Source organism: Gekko japonicus, unplaced genomic scaffold (assembly GCF_001447785.1).
Source record: "Gekko japonicus isolate JY-2015 unplaced genomic scaffold, Gekko_japonicus_V1.1 scaffold74, whole genome shotgun sequence".
Taxonomy (NCBI): domain Eukaryota; kingdom Metazoa; phylum Chordata; class Lepidosauria; order Squamata; family Gekkonidae; genus Gekko; species Gekko japonicus.
In genome coordinates, this window is record NW_015167059.1 from 1,722,896 (window position 1) to 1,743,360 (window position 20,465).

Below are 20,465 nucleotides of genomic sequence, written 5' to 3' on the forward strand. Positions count from 1 at the left end.
CATCTGCACCGTGTTCAGTTTCTAGGCTAGCAGAGGAAACTTCCAGAATTGATTCAAAGAGTTGAAGTTGGCAGCGATAAGCATCCTGTTGAAATGAATGAGGTTTCCATCTGAGAATCCCTGGTTGGAATTGAGATCTAAGGGTACAACTTGATGCATACTTTCCTAGGAGTAAGTCCTAGTGAAAATAATGGATTTTTTTCTCAAGTAAGCATGCCAAGAATTGCACCTAAGTCTGTTGTCTCTCAGGGCATTTTATTTCCCTTCTAACTAAGGTTTGATGAAAGAATACTCTATTTTAATATTTTTAAAAAACAAACACCAAGGGAGACTTGAGAAGTCAGCAAGGCACTTGCCCTACGATCTGGATATTCTACAAGTATCTTAAGAACAGAAACAGATCCATCTTCCACTGGTAGTGTATCAGGGCTGCCTGTTGTCAGTTTCCCCAGAGGGAAGCCATGTTGGTCTGCCATAGAACAGCTGGATTCAAGTCCAGTAGCATCTTGGAGACCAACAAGGTTTTCAGGGGATGAGCTTTTGAGAATCAGAGCTCCCTTTGTCAGTATCTGCTGAATGTAGCTTTGAATCTAGCTGTTCCCCAGCATGTATTATGTGTAGGGGTGTGTAAAAAAAATATGGGTTCCCCCCCCATTTGGTGTAGTGGTTAAGTGTGTGGACTCTAACCTTTGAGAACTGGGTTTGATTCCCCACTCCTCCACTTGCACCTGCTGATGTGACCTTGGGTCTGTCACAAGCTCTGGCACAGCTGTCCTTGAAAAAGAGCAGTTTCTGTCAGAGCTCTCTCAGCCCCACCCACCTCACAGGGTGTCTGTTGTGGGGAGAGGAAGGGAAAGGAGTTTGTAAGCCGCTCTGAGACTCCCAGTGAAGGGCGGGGTATAAATCCAATCTCTTCTTCTTCTTCTTCTTCATTTTTGTCTATTGGACCCGAAAAATATTGGTATTCCAAATATTCTCGAATAACAATATCGGCTTCGAATTGGGATTTGGGTAAATATTTGGGAAGCTTGAATTTAAGCGGCTCCATTATACCCTATGGGGACTGTCCCCTTAGGGTATAATGGAGAAGGGATTTAAAGTTTAAATGCTTGCTGAGTTCACTGGCTGAGTTGTACCACTACGGCAGCATGACTCTGTGAGTGAACTCAGCAGGCATTTAAATGAGTCATTTAAAGAGACTGCAGCTTTTATTCAGGCACGGCTATTTTGATAAGGTATTTTGGGGGTATTTATTTGGCTCGGTATATACTGAGCGCACATCCCTAGTTGTGTGCTCAGACCACAAAGGCAAACAGACCACAAAGGCAAGGTTCATTTGTGTCTTTCACATACTGTTTTCATAATATGCAAATTAGGAAGACTCTGTCCACCCCTTAATATTTTCTACTTTGGGCATAGATCCTCACCAGGATAATCAGTATCTTTCTTCACTTTACATTGATCCTTCTAGTTTTTATGGGGTAATATTTTATGGTCTCCCCCACCCTAGCACTTGTGACATCTGGGCTGGCCACTATGGGAAAAGACAGTGGAGTACATGGGTCCTCAGTATGATCTAGCAGGGCTCTTAAGATATGTGAGGTGTGGTCTATCAACAACTATCTCTCATCTTAGGTAATGGGGCATTCTATCTCTGAATAGTCGGGTCTTTGGGATATGCCGCAAGGCTGACTGTATCCATGTTCCATTGTGGAGCTGTTTGAAGGTGCTGAATTGACTGCTTTTTGGAAAGGGAATTCTGGAAATGCCTCCAGCATATCTTTGGATGCACAGGAAGAAAGGGAAGGATTAAGGTGCTTTTGCCGTACGTGAGTTGGTGTGGTGTTTGTGTGAGTGTGAGTGTGTGGAGCAGGATGTGAGTAGTGTATATGAGGGAGAAGAGAGGTTTGGAAGGCACTGTATGTGTGTGATGGGGCAAAGAGAGAGGACCTGTGAGGGGCCAAGGAGAAAGGAAGAGGGAGGAATAATATGATTTCTCTCCCCAGTCCTCCACAAAATTAGAATGTTCAGAGGAATTCTGCATCTGAAGAGTGGTGGTTCCAAAAGCTGTCATGGTTAATGAGTCGTTTTTCTTTTTTAAAACGCCTAACGGAAAATTCTACGCTTGAAATACTTACCATTTGAATAGAAGAATTAAACCACTTACAAATTCATGTGTGCCTGGAAAAAGCAAGGAAATTGTGTCATGGCTTAACTCCCAGCTCATGAACATGGTATGCAGTCTTGCATATTACGTTTGTTTAGCAAGCAAGCCATCTCCACTCACACCTTGCCATGGTATTCCCACTAAATGTTGGCCTCAAAGAAGGGGGGGTTGGAGATATGTGTCCAGGTTGAAACGCAACAGGTGTGCTTTATCCAAACATTGCACAAAATAAATTTATCCCCGATGCATCGTTAAGAGGCACAGCATTTCCCCAACACACTGGCAATTTTGCAAACCCTGCAACAGCCAGAGAGCCCAATTGGGTGAGCAGCCCCACAGGTGAAGCTCTTACACCAACAAATAGAGGGCGCTTTCACACACACACACACACTAAATCAGGGGTGTCAAACATGCGGCCCAGGGGCCGAATCAGGCCCCCAGAGGGCTTCTATCAGGCTCACAGTGGAACTGGCTGTCTTCTGCTTCTTCTTCCAGTTCTGCTGCTGCTTCTGCGTCATCGTAGGTTTGCAGCTTACAGATACACACGCCTGAACAGCATACTCAAGATAGCAAGAGCACAGACATTTTGATGCAATAATTCAGAGCAAGAGGTGTCCGTTATCAGACACCGTTAAATAAACAAAATATGCAAGGTAAAGGTTTCCCTTGCTCGAAAGCCAGTCGAATCCGACTCTAGGGTTGCGGTGCTCATCTCCGTTTCAAAGCCGAAGAGCCAGTGCTGTCCGAAGACGTTTCCATGGCCATGTGGCCGGCATGACTAAACACCAAGGCGCACGGAACGCTGTTACCTTCCCACCGAAGTGGTACCTATGTTTTAAGCATTATTTTATTTTAAATAATAAAAAAGCCCTTTGTGTTTGTCCTTTATAAAGTTTATATCTCCGCTACCTGGCATTACGCATGGCCCAGCCCAGCAAAGTCTCATTTATGTCAGATCCAGCCCTCGGAACAAAACAATGCACTTTCAGTGCACTTTACAACTGGATTTTATTGTGTGAAATGGCGTGGTTGCTGAAGTGGACTGAAATGGCATTATTTAGCATGTGTGAAAGCACCCAGAGATGTGGGTGGGAGAAGGGACAAAGAGCAGACACAGCCCCTTTCCCTCTTTGAGGAGGCCGAAGACGACTATTTCCAAAAAGTAGTTTTTGATTTTTTACACATACGGCTCCAGTGTGTGAACTTCCTCTGTTTCGGCTGAAGGTAACACAAGGGAATATGGAGGTTGTGCCAGTGAAAGAGGAGGAGGAGGAGATTGGATTTATACCCCACCCTTCACTACCTGAAGGGGTCTCAGAGCGGCTTACACTCTCCTTTCCCTTCCCCTCCCCACAACAGACACCCTGGGAGGTAGGTGGGGCTGAGAGAGCTCTCTCGAGAACTGCTCCTGAGAGAACAGCTCTGAGAGAACTTGTGACTGATCCAAGGTCACACCAGCAGCTGCATGTGGAGGAGTGGGGGACCAAACCCGGTTCTCCCAGATTAGAGCCCACGCTCTTAACCACTACACCAGGGGTAATCAAACTTGCTTAACGTAAGAACCACACAGAATAAACGTTAGATGTTTGAGAGCCACAATGCAAACAGGTATTACAGACATGTTTTTATTGGAAAATATGCAGATTTGCTTTTTATGAACATTAAATGAGACTGCCAAAAATAAAGTTGCTTTCTTTCTCTGCTCCCCCCCTGCCTCAAGCCTACCCAGGAAGGGGAACACTCACTGGGGAAGGGAAGCTCGATTGGGTAGGCATGCCTTACCTTTGCTTCCCAGCTGCCCTGCCGGGAGCCACACAATATGTGTCAGAGAGCCACATGTGGCTCCCGAGCCACAGTCTGGCCACCCCTGCACTACACCAAGCTCGGCCTTCATCGTCTAACTCTGAGAGATCCACAGTGGTGTGGTCAGGGGTCATTTCCTGCAGGAGCGCACAGGAGCGGAGCTCCGGCAGTAAAGAGCCCAGGGGGGGCACATGCAACAAGCCGCACCCCCTGCTCCCAGCAGCCCTCAGTCAGAGCAAGAAGCAGCCAGGTAAGCTGCAGAGCCCGCCGCTGCCCCCGGTCCAAAACAGTCCAGTGGCACCTTTAAGACCAAGTTTTATTCAGGTACAAGCTCTCCCTCCTCTGTGAGGACAGATCTGCACGTTTCCCCCGCCCCCAATAGCTAGCAATTCAAAACAGTCCAGTGGAGCCTGAGCGGTGGGTGTTGCCTTCTGACACACTTCTGGTGATGTCAGGGGGTGTGGCATATGCAAATACTGTAGGTTATGCTAATGACCCCTGGGTGTGGTGGTCTGAGTGTCAATCTAACATCGCCACTCCCCCATGAAACTTGCTGGGCATTCATAGGCCAGTCACATGCACCCTTAGCCTTAACCTACCTCACAGGGTTGTAGTTATAAGGATAACATGGAGGAGGGGAAGACAGTGTTGTTGGCTCCACAGTGGGGGGGGCTTTCTAAATAAATCTCCCACCCCCAAGCTGGTCTATGCCTTAAGATTTTAAAGGAAAGAGGACATTTTTGGGCCTTTTTAACCCATTTCTGCCAATCTACCTGAGGGACCGCCTTTCCCCACATGTTCCCCAGAGAGCACTGCGATCTGGAACACAAAACCGCCTGGCTCTCCCTGGGCCTAGAGACAGCAAGCAGGCGGTAACTAGGACCAGGGCATTCTCTTTGGCGGCGCCGACGCTCTGGAATGAGCTCCCTAGTGAGATCAGAGCACTGCGGGACCTCTAGCCATTCCGCAGGGCCGTGAAAACAGAGCTTTTTTGCAGGGCGTTTCAGTAAGAATGATTTCATCGGCTGTGCTGCACTTGCACTTTTTTACATGATACCGCCACATCTAAATGGTTTTAACTGTGTTTATTTGGAATTTTATTGAATTGTATGTTATGTATGTCTTTATGCTGGTTTTAAAGTTGTGTGTATGCCGCCCTGAGCTGCTCCGGCGGGAGGGCGGGATAGAAATTTAAATAAAAACAACAACAACAATAATAATCCTTCCTCTCCCCCTGAAAAACTGCACCTTAAGAAAGCGATCTGAGAAAAATGTGCCTAATGACCCGTTGGCCATTTTAATCAGATTTGCGTGATCTCGTTAGATCAGATCAGGCCTTCCATTGCTGGGTATCAGTGACCTTGAGAGGCCGAGGATCTTAAAGTACAGTAGGCAAGGACAGATGGATCGTTACGTAGCCTTACCAACTGGGTACTGCTCCCTAGATCCCAGGGGTGGTGGAGGACTGTGCCTCTTAAGCATGCATCAGGCAAAAATCCATTAGGAGTGCATATTACAAGCGTGGGGGGCTACACCTCTTGGATTTCTGTCTGGACACAGCTCACAAGCTGACGTTCCATGAGCGGAAAGACCGAGACGTTATTGTGGATGCATGGAGCAAGATTTCTGAGCAAGCACACAATTTGAGACTGTGCAAGATGTTTAGAGTTGCCAGCTCTGGGTTGGAAAATACCTGGAGATTTTGGGGGTGGGGCCTGGGGAGGGTGGGGTTTGGAGAGGGGAGGGGCCTCAGCAGGGTATAATGCCATAGGGTCCACCCTCCAAACCAGCCATTTCCTCTAGAGGAACTGATCTTGGTCATCTAGCAGGAGATCTCCAGGTGTCACATGGAGTCTGGTAACCCTAAACGCATTTACTGCCTTAAACTGTGGCTCAGCTGTCTGTCATGCCTTTTGGCACACATGTAAACTTGGACGTGGTTTGACTTTTTCCTAAACCAAAAGTTGTTGATCCTAGAATGACGACGGTGATTAATTGATTCTTCATTTGGTCAACTAAATGGTTAGACTGGTCAAGTAAACTGCTGCTGCCGGTTAATCAAGCAGCAGATAGAAGAACTGCTTTAATACGAGTACTTACAACAACAACAATTATTTGAATGTGGGGCTCGACGTACGGGAACCCAGGTTTCAAAATCCCTGCTTACTATGAAACTCACTGGGTGACCTTCTGCTAGTCACTCAGCCTAACCTACCTCACTGGGTTGTTATGAGGACGAAACGGAGGAGGAGAGAACTCCATATCATGCCCTGTTGAAAGGGCAGGATTAAAATGTAATTACATAAAGAGAGGCCATCTTAGACGAGGTATCCTCTCTTCTCCCACCCACCAGAGGGCATGCCTTTTCTTTCTGAATATATGATATGCATATTTTATTAAGTCTTTGTCTAGGTGGTGGCAGCGGATGGTGGCGCTCACTATTGTTTTATCCAAAGGGGAATAACTGCATTAATTCCAAGATTTCCCGTCAATTTACCCCCCTGTTAACAGTCAGGCGATGACTCCACAGGTGCAGCAGATTTCAGACTGTGTCAGTATTGTGTTTGGGCTGCCTGCTGCTCCAGGGCTGCCCTGGGCCACCTGCAACAAGGCAGAGGGGTGGGTAGGGTTGCCAGCCCTCCGGGTGTTGCCCGGAGATCTCCTGGGATAACAATGGGTCTCCAGGCAACAGAGATCAGCTTGCCTGGAGGAAGTGGCTGGTTTGGAAGGTGGACTCTGTGGCATTAGACCCCAGTGAAACCCCTCCCCTCCTCAAAATCTTTCCTCTTCTCAGGCTCCACCCACAATTTTTTTAGGTATTTCCGATCCCAAAGCTGGGTGGGTGATTTTTTTTTTTTGGCCAGTTCTCCCCTCATGCTGCCGTTCCCCACTTTGCCACCCGTGCTGTTCCCGAGGGTCACAGGAGCAGAATTCGGTAAGGGGGGGAGGTAGTGCCACTTGGCCAATCTCGTGCCTCCGGGTGGTGCTTTCCATTCAGCCCAATGGCTTATACCCTGTCCAGTCCCCTGCGCCAACTTTGGAGCCCGCCTCCAGTCACATCGGACACAGGAAGATCTGCTTGCATCGGAGAAATGTTTCTTCCCCAGGGTGGGAGGAAGGCCACAGACTTGGCAGAATGGGGGGGGGGGTGTTTGCCAGCTGAGGCGCATTCTGCAAAGGTTCCGCAATCAAGTATTTTGGGGGCATTGGTGCACTTCTGGGGCCACCGCAATTAGTGCAAAACTTACACAGACTCTTTAAAAGTGTTGGCTGTGATCTTGCATGCCTGTTAGACCCTCATAAGCTTTGCTGCGCATGGGGTTTGTGTTTATAGAAATGCCCTCCTTATGAGTGAGGGAGTCATGTTTGCAGAATGCAGCAATCGATGAAGTAAGAGGCCGATATTTTAGGGCCAGAGGTAAAGAAACGTGCCTACCCGAGTACGAAACCATTAATCTATTCTCTTTTTCTCCTTTCTTGCTTTTCTTCTTTCTCTACAATAGAAGTGGAACAAAAAGGTAATTAAATGCCTTTTTCACTTTTTATATATATATAGATATAGATAGATATACCCATTCTAAGCCGTTGTGGGATAAGACATTTAACAGTTTAATGCTTTAGCTGAAGCTCATCATTAATTCTCTCGCCATTTTTAACCCATTGGTTAAAGTTTCGTTTGTCTGCTGTTCAGTAATACTAATGTCACTTTTTTTTTCCTGGAAAGGCTTACGGAGCCATCGTTCTCTTGACAGGATCGTTTAAAGAATTAAAATATCTCTCTCTCTCATCTTGCTCAATTTATGGGAAAGCATGATGTAATTTGCAAGAGTATACACAAACATGCACACACACGCACACGCACAAACACACACGTGCACCTTGCTAAAGCACCAGAGGTTGAATAGAGACATTCCCAAAAGGTCTTTCCCCATCTGTAAGTTAACAGCAAAGATTTGATTTCTGTTGTTTAAAAAGTACCAATCACTGCATACTAAGTATCCCCTGCCCCCCCAGTCACTCAGCTGGTCAGTGGAGGGAATTGTGCCAAAACAGGGGGCATCAGCAGCGTCCCAACATACTGATGTCACTCGTACTCCCTGGACGTGACATCAGTTTATCCCTGGGATATGCAGGGATACTCTGACATCTGGGCAAAATGGTATGGTTCAACTGTAGAGTTTTGCCCAAAAGTGCTGATGTCACTTCCCGTGCGGACAGGAAGTGACAACAGCATGTTGTCCCCCAGTGCGGACAGGAAGTGACAACAGCATGTTACCAGCAAGGGCCCCCACCACCTGGTAAGTTCCTTCCTGCCCCCAACCAGTTGTCAGTGGGACCTGACAACCCTACTTGTATACAGTCATAAAGATCGCCACTGACTGCAGTTAAAATCTCTCTGCCACCTGTCATGTGAGCCCTTGTGGAGACATTCAGTCTGCAACCTTAAAAACACTTTCCTGGGGAGGAAACCCCGTTGAACACAATGGGACATAACGTCTACACAGACCTGTTTAGGATTGAGCAGGCAATGGAATTAGCAGCGTTTGTACAAGTGCCGACGCGTGCATTCCCCTACGTATGAGCTGTATCCCCCACAGGTCCTACGGAGAGAGACTTTGGGCGATTTCTCACTAGAGCTGCCTTGCAGCACAGCGCCGTTTGCCTCGACACAAACATGTCAATTTCACACCCGAAGCTCCGGGGCTGCATTTTGACTCGGGGCTTCGTCGGATTTCCTCCGCAGTTTCGTGATCCTGGTTTTTGAGGATCATGAAACTGCGGAGGAAATCGGGTGAAGCTCCGAGTCAAATGCAGCCCTGCAGCCTCGGGTGTGAAATTGACATGTTTGTATTGGGGCAAACGGCGCTGTGCTGCGAGGCAGCTCTAGTGAGAAATCGCCCTTTATGCTTTTGAGGGTTTGTATGTAGCCCTCTGTGCAAATGGGCATTGAATAGATTGAAGGGGGCAAGCAGGCACCACCCCCACGGTCTCAAGTGATCATGGAAAAGGCACAGTCACCCCATCATTACCAATACCTTTCTGGGTTTCAGAGTCAAAGGCTTTAACTCTCCACCAGCGCTCTGCTGGGTGAAATTTATGGTTAGGTCTGTGCATTCCGATCCTGAGCTGTGCAAAACTAGGATACAAGAATTACTAGCACAGATCGATGAGCCAGCACTTCCTGCCGTTGATGGTTCTGGGAAACCCCTTGCTGGTTTCTGCAGAGGGGAGCCCCACAGTACCCACAATGGAGTGCCATTCATTTTCTACGCACAACAAACAGCTGAGGAATTCTCTATTCGCCTCGGTGCAAACGGGAGTCTCTTCCCATGGGTGGCATCGCCTTAGGGCGCCTTTAATTTTCCAACCAGCACCTGGAAATTTGGCACCCACCCCATTTCTTTGTACTCTCCCGGTTGCTGAGAATCACAAGTCACTCAGAGCAGGTTCTTACTGGAATTGCCGCCTGAGAATAAAATAATTAGATGCAATGCAAAAAAGCACGCGTTTACGCAGACGCAGAAGGTGAACTCTATCAGTGTTCCTTCTAAGCTGAGCCAGTGTGAGCCGGCTCGCGGTTTTTTAGCCTCCGGCTCACACATTTCGGTCTCGGCTCAGGAAGGATGGGCTCCAGAGCAAACTGATTCATGCAGCAGCCCAATCGCTGGCTCACCACTTTAATGCCAGCAGCTCACCAAGTAGAATTTTTGCTCACAAGACCCCACCGTTTAGAGGGAGCCTTGGCCGCAGTGGCCTTAATCCAACAGTGCCTATGTGCAGCCAAGGAAGCTAGAATCTCATAGATCACACTTCTGGCAAAAGAGAGGGAGCAAGGCAACACTGAATCCAAAGCCAGCAACATTCCCCCCTCCCCCCCCCCGAGCTGGTCTCTGCAGCCCTCGTTTTCCTTATAGACCTATATAAGAACACAAGACAAAGCCATGTTGGATCCAGTCCAACACTCTGTGTCACACAGTGGTCAAAACCCAGCTGCCACCAGGTGGTCCACCAGTGGCGCCAGAACTCCAGAAGCCCTCCCACTTTTGCCCCCCCAAGAACCAAGAAGGATGTCCAAACAGCCCTGGCTGTTGGATGGCGCCAGAAGATTGCATATGCAGAGAACCAGACTTCTGCATTCAATTCCCTGCTCAGCTGGGGATGTTCACATAGGAGCAGCCAGTCTGGTGGGACCGCAGGCCAAAGAAATGACCATTGTCCAAACAGTCCTGTAACCCTCCCCTTGAAAAGTGATATACTGTGTGACGCTACCCTCACCAAACAAAATCTCTTGTCCCCTACATTGATTGTCCGTATCCAGATCAGCATTTTGTGCTTTTGAATGTCCCATTCTTTTCCTGATTAAAGCCCCTTATAGACTTGACAGTTTGGTATCCTAAAGCACACACACACACCCATGTAAAAAGTAATGATGGAATCTGTACGGCAAATGATTTCAGTCTTTGCAGGTACTGTTTGCCTAATGTTTGATTTCTTCTGTATTGCAGAGGAAATAGGCTTGTAACTGAAGTCTGGATTCTTCTGCGGCGCTTTCTCCCCCTTCCCTTCCCTTTCTCTTCTTGCTTCCTTCCTTCCTTCCTTCCTCTGTCTCTCTCTATGCATCCCCTTGGTCTTTCTTTACTAGCCCAGCTGCATGCTTATGTGTGTTTATGTTGCAGTTTCCCCCAAACCTTCTTGTTACTTAATCCACTGAACGCTGCACTAGGTTTGTCTCCCTCCTACTTGCTTTTTAAAAAATGCCTTTTTTTAGTTGCTAAGGGGTTTTTCTCTGCTCTGCAATAGTTATCTGCTAAGTATATAATTTCAAAGGTGGAACGGTTGCCAAGGGATGTTTAAAAATAAGGATGGAGAACAATTCCTGTGAATTTCCCTCCATTCTCTTTGTAGCTTAAAGAGCCACTCATAGTCATTCTGGCATTTAGGGAGGTCGGGAGTTTCTCTGGAACTTTGTTCTTGGGTTATAAAATGTTGAAGTGCATGCCAGAGTATCCCTGGAATGGCCAGTAACCTTCTTTGTTTTTAACTCTAAAAAACCCTTCAGTTTTTCTTTGCCCTGGACTGCTAAAAGGAGTGTATCAGAGTGAACATTTATTTGAATCCGACCACCAGTCAGGAGCCTGGTGTAAGGATCCTTTGCAGGCTTCTGACAAGATTTATTACATGCCATGGACCCCCTATAGAACAGACACCCTAACGGAGTACTCTTCTAAGGATGATTTCATTGCCGGGAGACCAACGACGACGTACAAGCTGCCCCACCGAGTAGACGGCACCGGGTTTGTGGTATATGACGGAGCTTTGTTTTTCAACAAAGAGCGAACCCGGAACATTGTCAAATTTGATCTCCGGACAAGGATTAAAAGTGGGGAAGCCATCATTGCTAACGCCAACTACCATGACACGTCCCCGTACAGATGGGGAGGCAAGTCGGACATCGACCTGGCCGTGGACGAGAATGGCCTTTGGGTAATCTATGCAACAGAGCAGAACAATGGCAAGATAGTGATTAGTCAGCTGAACCCTTATACCTTGCGGATCGAGGGGACATGGGATACCTCCTACGACAAGAGGTCGGCTTCCAACGCGTTCATGATCTGTGGCATTTTGTATGTGGTGAAATCTGTGTACGAGGATGACGACAACGAAGCGACGGGGAATAAGATAGACTATATATACAATACTGAGCAAAGCAAGGAGAGTGTGGTGGATGTCCCTTTTCCAAACTCGTACCAGTACATTGCTGCTGTGGATTATAACCCAAGGGATAACCTTCTTTATGTGTGGAACAACTACCATGTGGTCAAGTACTCTCTGGAGTTCGGGCCTCTGGACAGCAGAACAGGTAAGATTCTGAGATGAGTTTCTGTTGCAATATCTGTGATATCTCCGTTGTGCACCACTACAATATTATGGATTGGCAGCCGAGGTGGGCTGCGGCTCAGTGGTTAGAGCATGAAATGTATAAGGCCTCAGATTTGATCCCTGGTGTTTCCAGTTAAACAGATTTCAGGCAGCAGGCCTAAGAGAAATCTCAGCCTGAGACCCTGGAAAGTTGCCATCTATCCAGATCTGTATTCTGGGTTAGAGAGACCATTTATGTCACTCAATTTGTGGTGTTGCGCCATAATTCTCTTTAAATTAGTACATGCGTCTTGTTCTGTATATCAGCAGAGCTTTGGTCGTGCTAAGCTCAGTACTTGACGATGCTCTGGTGTTTGCAAGAGGGTCTGTCTTTAAGGAGCTCGTTGCACTTGAAAGTAAGAAGGGAATGAAATATTCGGCACAGATGGATGTGGCCAAGCTTGGTTAGAGAAAAAAGCCGCCATAGGAAGAAGAGCTATAGAGCTGGGTGAGAGTGTATGCCTAACCCTTTCCCCACTGGCTGTCTTTCTGCTATAACCCCCATCAGCCAAGTTGCTGCGCACCCCATCTTCCCAGGCCCCAGAGATGTGTTTACCCCCTGCAAAAATATATATATTAGGGACTGGAAAGGAGTTTTGGGAACGAGGGGCTCAAGAAAACAATGTCACCTGTTCAAGGCCAGTTTGAATTGAGTCGAGACTCTTCCACAGTTTGACCTGGGATAGACCCACTGATAAGAGGTCCCCTTCCCAATGTGTTCATGATCTGTGGTGCTTTGTATGTGGTGCAGTCCCTCCCCAGACCGTCAAATACATGGGATGAGATTTGAGAGATTTGCAGCAACGTGTTCATGTTCAAATCTGATGTATGATTTAAAAAACAACAGCACAACTCTGTAGTTTGAGTTGCTTTTTTATTATTATGTAAAACGCTTACCAGGCTCCACGAGGTTATCCTCCAGATTCGCTAGAGGGTTGCAGGAGGGGATTCATTTGAGATTCTGTTTAGACACAGATGCAAAGTAGGACAACACTTCTCCACCTTTAAAGGTCATACAGAAGAGGGTATTTCAGCCGGAGGAGCTTTGTTTTTAAATCCCTGTATGACAAGATATCCCTGCCAAATTCCTCTTTTCCCCCCACAAAGGTAGAGAAAAAAGCTTGCTATGCAGGGGAAGGCAATGGTAAGCCAGCTCTGTTAGCCTGTTGCCTTGAAAACCCAACAGGGTTGCCGTCGGTCGGCTGTGACTTGATAGCACTTCACACATGCACACACACGCAGGTCTTTCTTCAGAAAGCCGGTTGCATGTACAGAGCATGCAGTCATGATCGGCGGGTTCCTCCTTTTTTTATCTGAATGGTTCGGGAGAGGGGAGTAAAAATCTCTTTTTCTGCCAGCAGAGAGTCTGCCTCACTGAGCCACAGAGAAGACCCTTTACCAGGAGCAAATAAGGGCAAGTCCAGGGAGCAGGAGCCAAAAGTCCTTTTGAAAGGATCGGGGCCCTCATTGCAGGAAGTGGCTAGGAGTAAAAGGAGTGTTTCACCAGGGCTAAGAGCAGAAGGAAGGGCTGCCACCCATTCATAATTTGTATGGCTTATTCATATCGCAAGAACTGTGTTCATAACAAGTAGGAAAATCTGTTACGGATGGCATTTGATCATTTTGTTGTTGTTTTTTTTAATTCCCACAAGAAACTGTGCCCCAGATGGACAACAGTCTATGCCACATGAATAGTGAATCTCCAATGATATATCTATCATTTGGAATTGATGAATTGGCATGTTGTTGATCGTTCCTTATTGCCCTCCTGGAAAGCCAGTGTGGTTGTAGTGGTTAAGAGTGTTGGTCTAGTATCTGAGAGACTGTCAGGTTCAACAGCAAGTAAATCTCCACACACGTTTCCAGGGAATCGTTATGCTTTATTAGACTACAGGTCCGTTGCCATGATCTACAGGGATATTGTTAGGAATGACAATGGGGCGGATGCATCCCTACATATAACAGGATGAGGCAAATGGCTAAGCAAATGAAACCCAAGCGCGGGGGGGGGGGAATTCTCCCGGCGGGAGGTAATATAATGAACGGGAGAGTCTCCGTGCCTCATGAGAGCAGAAATATTCACACCATTAGTGGAACGCAAGCCCTCCCTCCTTCTCAAGGCCAGTCAGATAACCCAGTCTGGCAGCACCAGTTTGCACGGTCTCAGGAGCGCCTCCCTATTGCTGTTTACAGCAAGCGAGCACAGCAGCAAGCAAGTATGCGTCGTAGCGCCAGAGTCAGGGAAGGAAAAATACAATTGAAACATGGCAGCTAGCTGACAGAGACACCGATTCAAATACCCACTTGTGCCATGGAAGCTCGCTGGGTGACCTTGGGCAGGTCACACTCTCTCAGCCTAACCTACCTCATGGGGGTTGCTGTGAGGGGAAAGTGGAGAAGAGAAGGACGTAAGCCGCTTTGGTTCCCCATTGGGGAGAAAGGCGGGGTGTAAATGAACTAACTAAATAAAATAAATATGTTGAATGCAGGAGGTTCATTGTTCCGATAAAGAAATCGGGCTCGGAGTTGAGAACTCAGAAGATGAATTTATGCAGAGTGGGGCCATGTTTTGCATGCAGGAAGTCACAATTTTGATCCCCCGCATGTCCAGTTAGAAGGATGAAGCAGGAGATGATGTGAAAGTCCTCCACCTGAGACCCCGGAGAACTGTTGCCAGTCAGAGTAGAAAGTACTGACCCTGTTGGTCAGTACTTTCTTGGTAGAAAGCAGCTTCATGTGTTCAAAGTGAGCATTTACTTAAAAAAAAAACCCCAGAGAAATATGGAAAACTGTGCATAGGGATTGGCGTAAACGTTGCTCTTCATTTCTGAAGTGAATAATCACATGGCCCAGTGTCTCCATAGAGTTGTATACATGTTGAGAAGTATGTCAGGAGTAGAGAGGGGGGCCATAAAGATTCCAGGAAAGTGATAACGGGAATGGTTTTGATTCTCCCTGGGTTTCCTCTCCCCATGTGGCCACACGCTTGCGTAGTGATGTACCTTTCAGAATAGAGGGAAATAAAGACGCCTCCATATTTGTGTGACTGGTTTTTCTTTTCTTTTTCTGAGAGAGGCTGGAATAGCCGGGGCCTTGACAACTCATAAAATAACACAGCAGCCGTGCTGCTCACAGTATTCAAGCTTGTTTCTTTTGCTTGCTTGCGAGAGTTGCATCCTTTCGATTGGTGGGCTCGGGGTGACAAATGAAATGGCCCCAGCGCAAAAGCATCACAGTGATTGATTCAGCACAAAAAGGTAGCAAAACAGAAAGATAGCAGATACAAGAATGACTAGGCCCATAGCTACAGTGGGGCTTTTGGGAGCTCCTCCCCCTTTGGCACAGCCCCACAAGAATTTCTCCTATAAATGTTCCCCTCCCCCATCATTTTAAAACCTTTTAAAAAAGGTGTGCACTCCTTTAAGCAGAGCAGGGTGCTGTAGTTGACCGATTCCCTTCTAACTCTGTGTCAAGAAACTGACTAGAAGTCATCACCCCCACCTGCCGGCATGTTATCAGAATTGCTGCTTAGGCTGGCAGAAGTGATTAACTTGCAGCAGCTGAGAACTGTCGTCTTAAGTGTTTGACTCGCAATTTAGAGAGCTATCCCGGTCACAGCTTTCTATTGGGTAAATGTCTTTTCTTTCTGCACTGAGAACTTCAGCCCCACCAGGAAAAAAAATTGCCCCCCAAAGCACCAAAAACCTGGCTATGGGCCTGAGAATGACACTCAGTGGACATTTTACAGTGCCGAGCTAAACAGAGTCACACCCTTCAAAGCTCATTGACTGTAGTGGAGTTAGAAGGACATGGCTCTGCTTAGGATGGCACTCCCAGTGTGCTGGATCTGGCCCATTCCTCAGAGGCAGTCAGCTGACAGTCTTCCTGCGGCCGCCATCACGAGGGGGGAAATGGAAAGCTGGCTTTCTTAGCCCTCCTGTCTGCCGATGGCAGTCGGTGGGCTTTTCAATCTGTGCAGTCCACAGGGCGTTTTCTCTCTGAAAAGTTTTGTTTCCAGACCAGGGGCAGAGACCCCTTACAACGTCCTTACGATATGCTAATCGAGTGTATCTGTATCTCAAATAAAGCCGGCCCGCAACAGTGATGGATAAGAACCTTAAGCACACGCGACACCTCGTTAAAATGTGATTTTTCAGATCATAAATTTGAGCCCTTTCCTTTGACAGCTGACTAATCAGAGGGCTTGGCCAGGATGGGAAGGGTGCTCCTGTCTTCCTGGTCTCTTCGGCTTCCGCACCTTCCATTTCTGCCGGAGGGATGCATCGCGGACAGCCGCAGCCTCTTCAATCATGGTTGTGTACAGGATATGAATTACTGCACCTCCAAGAGCTCCTTGTAGGATAAAACCCATTTACTGTCTCTGAAGTTTAATTTAAGCCACATTTCAGAAATTGAATGGCTGCTCAAAATTGAAATGTTGCCGGACTTTCTTGTTCCGAGGAAAGGGTTTTTCTTACCTACGCTCTGATGATTCCTATTTTCTGGTGCTTTCCTCTCCCTGGTAAATTACCATCCTTGTTCTGAGCCCTTTCGGGCAGATTGGGGTGATGTGTTATTCATCCCCCCCCTCCCCGTAGCATGGTTTCCCAGAGTTGTATTTATTTTTTTCAGGTTTTCAGCCCCCTCATGTCAGGTTATTAGAAGTTAAGCACCGACGGCGAGTACATCGAATGAGTCAGTCCTAACATTTTCACTTAACACTTTGACGTTATGTAGAACATGGCCTCACAATTGATTCATTTTGAGTGCTGAATATATATTACAGTGGAGGAAAGTGTTGTTAAGTCACAGCTGACTTATGGCAACCCCACATAGGGTTTTCAAGGTAAGAGACGTTCAGAGTTGTGACCCTGGACTTCTTCGACGGTCTCCCATCCAAATACTAACCAGGGCCGACTCTGCTTAGCTACCAAGATCTGATGAGATCAGGCTAGGGATGAGATTGGGGGAGGGACTGTGGCTTAGTGGTAGAGTGTCTGTGTGGCATTCAGAAGGTCCCAGGTTCAATCCCCAGCATCTCCAGTAGGTGATGTGAAAGACCTCTGCTCGAGACCCTGGAGAGCTGCTGCCAGTCAGAGGGTGGGTTCAGGCGGCTCTTTAGATCTGCACAAGGCACGGGTGCCTCATGGATTTAAATGTAATGTCTAGACATCAACTTCTGGGAAACGTCCGTCTTCCATGAGCATCCCGTTTTGCTGCGCTTAGGAGCCGTACTAAAAAGATACTACTTTAAATCTAGAGTTTTCGGTTCCGACAGGCCACTCGCGGACTTCCCCCGTCTGATCATTCCAGCGCGCAATCAAAAATGGTGCCCTTTTGGGATGGTCTGACATCAGACCATCCCGAACGGGCGCCATTTAAAAAAAAATCTTGATTCTGCACATGCGCAAATAACCAAGGACACAATATCATGCCTTTAAAAAAAAAAAAAAAACTACCCCGCGCGCGCCTCATCCAGTGGACACCATCTAGACAATCCACAGCGGAAGCAGCGCGTGGTAAGGCAATTCCCCCGGGGGATGTCTGGTCATGCGAGGATGGATTAAAAAGATCAGAATAAAATTTGAACTGGCATAATTTTGGGATTAGCTGTCCATCTGAACGCAACCTGAGTAGACAATCTTCGATGGACCAAGGGTCAGATTCAGTAGAAGGCAGCTTGGTGTGTTCTTGGCATATATACAGACCAGAAGGTTAGTAGCTCAGCAGTTCGAGACCCGAGTGCCGCGTGACGAAGTGAGCTGCCGTCTCTGGTCCCAGCTTCTAGCAATTCGAAAGCAAGAAATTGCAAGTAGATAAATAGGTACCGCTTCGGTGGGAAGGTAACAGTGTTCCACACACCTCGGCGTTTAGCCATGCCAGGAAATGTCTTCGGACAGCCCTGGCTCTTTGGCTTGGAAATTTCTTCAGACATCGCTGGCTCTTTGGCTTGGAAACGGAGATCAGCACCGCTCCCTGGAGTCGGATTTGACTGGCTTTTGAGCAAGGGAAACATTTACCGTATATGTATTATAGGACAGTCATACTGTATTTGTAGCTCTTTAAACACCCTCTTGGCTTTGGAGTACATACAGGACTGGCTTTCAGAGAGTAAAAGGAACACTCTGGGAAAGAACGATGCGTCAGAATCAATTGCATTGGCAGAAGGGCACTCTGAATTCAAGAAAGCTCATAATGGAATGGGAGCCAGGGTGGTGTGGTGGTGAAGAGCGACGGACTCTAATCTGGAGAACCGGGTTCAATTCCACCCTCCTCCGCTTGAAGCCAAGCTGGGTGTCCTTGGGTCAGTCGCAGCTCTCCCAGCTCCCCCCCCCCCAAATAAGCCTAGCTCCCTGCATAATGCTTTAAAAAAAAAAGCTAGAGCTTTAGGCTGCCAGACAACCTTAGGATCTCTTGGCTATACCACACACAATGCCACAAGATAATTATAATGTTCATACTGGAATCAGTGCTGTGAGTCTTCCAGGTGCCACTGGCCCCTGTTTTGATCTGATAAATACGGGTGTTCACTTTCTTGTGCTTTTCTACCGCTCACCTTTATCGGTGATTCTCTGACTCTCTTTCTCTCTCTCTCCCCCTCTCCCTCTTTTAAAGCCCTCCTGCTGCCTCCATATTTTTCTCTGCCAGATCCTCTTCAGTGCCTGCAACTGACAACTCCTGGCTTGTGTAATTTATTGAGGGACAATTTACAAGGGGGCGCAGCCAATTCTTAGAAGGGGCTGTTGCTCCAGCGTATATCAAGAAGCAATTGTAGGCTTCCGTTATTTATTAATATCTTCCTTTGAATGTTTGCGCCTCATTAATTGAGGTTAGTCGTCCCATAAATTATCCCACTCTGATTCTGTGTGTGTGCGTGCGCTCGCGCTCTTTAGCCAGAAGGAACGAGTGGAAAAAGCTGTTTCTGTGGAGAAGAATTAAAATCAAGAGGGTCCTTTTCTGAAGTGAAATGTGCCTCACACTCTCTGCGTTGCTATGGGCAACTGCGGATTTCTCTTTCACTGCAGAGGTCCCCTCAAAAAGACAATTATTGCTGTTGGGTCCTGTTTGCCAGATTGGAGGGGGAGAGAATCTTCCAATGACTTCTTTTCAGGGCCTGCTTACGAGTCCTGCATTCTTTGTCAATGTAGCATGCAGCAGGGGTCCCCAACGTGGTTTCCATGGGCACCATAGCGCCTGTTGACGTCTTTTCCGGCACCCGCCAAGTGTTTCTGGGAAGTGGGTGGGGCCAGGTAGGACTTTGGCCCAGCAAGGCTTCTGGTTGGCCAATGGTGAATTGATTGTCTCTGCAGACTTTGAGAAATGTTGCTTTGGCAGCAGCTGCCACCACAGCACAATGATGATGATGATGAGGAGGAGGAGGACGATGACAATCATCATCATCATTTAAATTTATTAATCGCCCTATCCCAGCTTACACCGAGCTCTGGGCGATGCACATAAGGGCAAATGCCATAAAAACTATAAAACATTAAAAATTCCACAAGACAGTTTAAAAAAAAACTAAAGACCCGAGTAAAATCCATAATGATGGCATCCTGGAAATGTTTACCTCAATTCTGGGCTACCAGGCCAGTTTCCGGGCAGGGGGAGAGGGAACTCGTGACAGCCGGGGGGAAGGGAAGGGAGGGTGCCAGCCAAGGAAAAACCATCGCTGCCCTCAACCAAAGGCCTGGCGGAACATCTCTGCCTTACAGGCCCTGCAGAATTGCGTAAGATCCCGCAGGGCCCTGATGTCATTTGGCAGAGAGTTCCTCCAGGTCGGGGGCAGGACCGAGAAGGTCCCGACCCTGGTCGAGGACCGAGAGACATCCCTGGGGCTGGGGAATCAGCAGCAGATTGTTGTCAGTAGAGCGTAAGGCGTACCAGAGGAGACGATCCCGTAGCTACGTCAGTCCCAGACCGCTCAAGGCCGTAAAGGTGAGGCTTTGAGTCAGATCTGGCCTGTGTGACTGAATTGAACTGTGGCAATCGTTTTGTGGCTGGCTCCACCTCCAGATGCAGCCGTTTTGTGGCAGCCGTTTTGTCGCTGCGCCCCCCGTGCCGTGTCAGAATTCCAAATGGGCCTGCAGGCTCAAAAAAGGTTGGGGATTCCTGGCATATACTGCTCCCATGACCCGATCTCATTGGATCTCAAAAGTTAAGCAGGGTCAGCCCTGGTTACTGTTTGGATGAGAGACTACCAAGGAAGTTGAGGATCACTCCACCAGGGCAGACAGTGGCAAACTGCCTCTGTTCCTCTCTTGCCCTGAAAACCAGAAGGGGCCACCGTAACTCAGCTGCAACTTCCTGGCAGTCTTCACCAATGTTCCTTCTAAGCTGTGAAGTCCTGTGAGCAAAAATTCAAGTCTTCTCATTGGCCACTGGAGTTTTCTTTGGCTGAACAGATATTTTTTAAACGTTGCTGGGCCAGCCAATGCTCCCTCTAAGCTGTGGAGTCTTGTGAGCGAAAATCCCACTTCGTGAGCTTTTGGCATTAAAGCTTTGAGCGAGCAATTTGGCTACTGCATAAATTAGTTTGCTCTGGAGCCATCCTTTCTGAGCTAAGACAAAAACA

At 47.6% G+C, this 20,465-nt stretch overlaps 1 protein-coding gene across 2 annotated transcripts in view; it reads left to right on the plus strand.

Annotated features, from left to right (window-relative positions):
- ADGRL3 (adhesion G protein-coupled receptor L3) overlaps positions 1–20,465 on the plus strand; it is a 643,333-nt gene that overhangs the window by 243,132 nt on the left and 379,736 nt on the right. For both annotated transcript variants that reach the window (XM_015412493.1, XM_015412494.1), the window contains exons 4-5: positions 7,474–7,488; positions 11,031–11,831. In XM_015412493.1, coding sequence (XP_015267979.1) covers positions 7,474–7,488; positions 11,031–11,831 — 816 coding nt within the window. The remainder of the gene's footprint in view (positions 1–7,473; positions 7,489–11,030; positions 11,832–20,465) is intronic.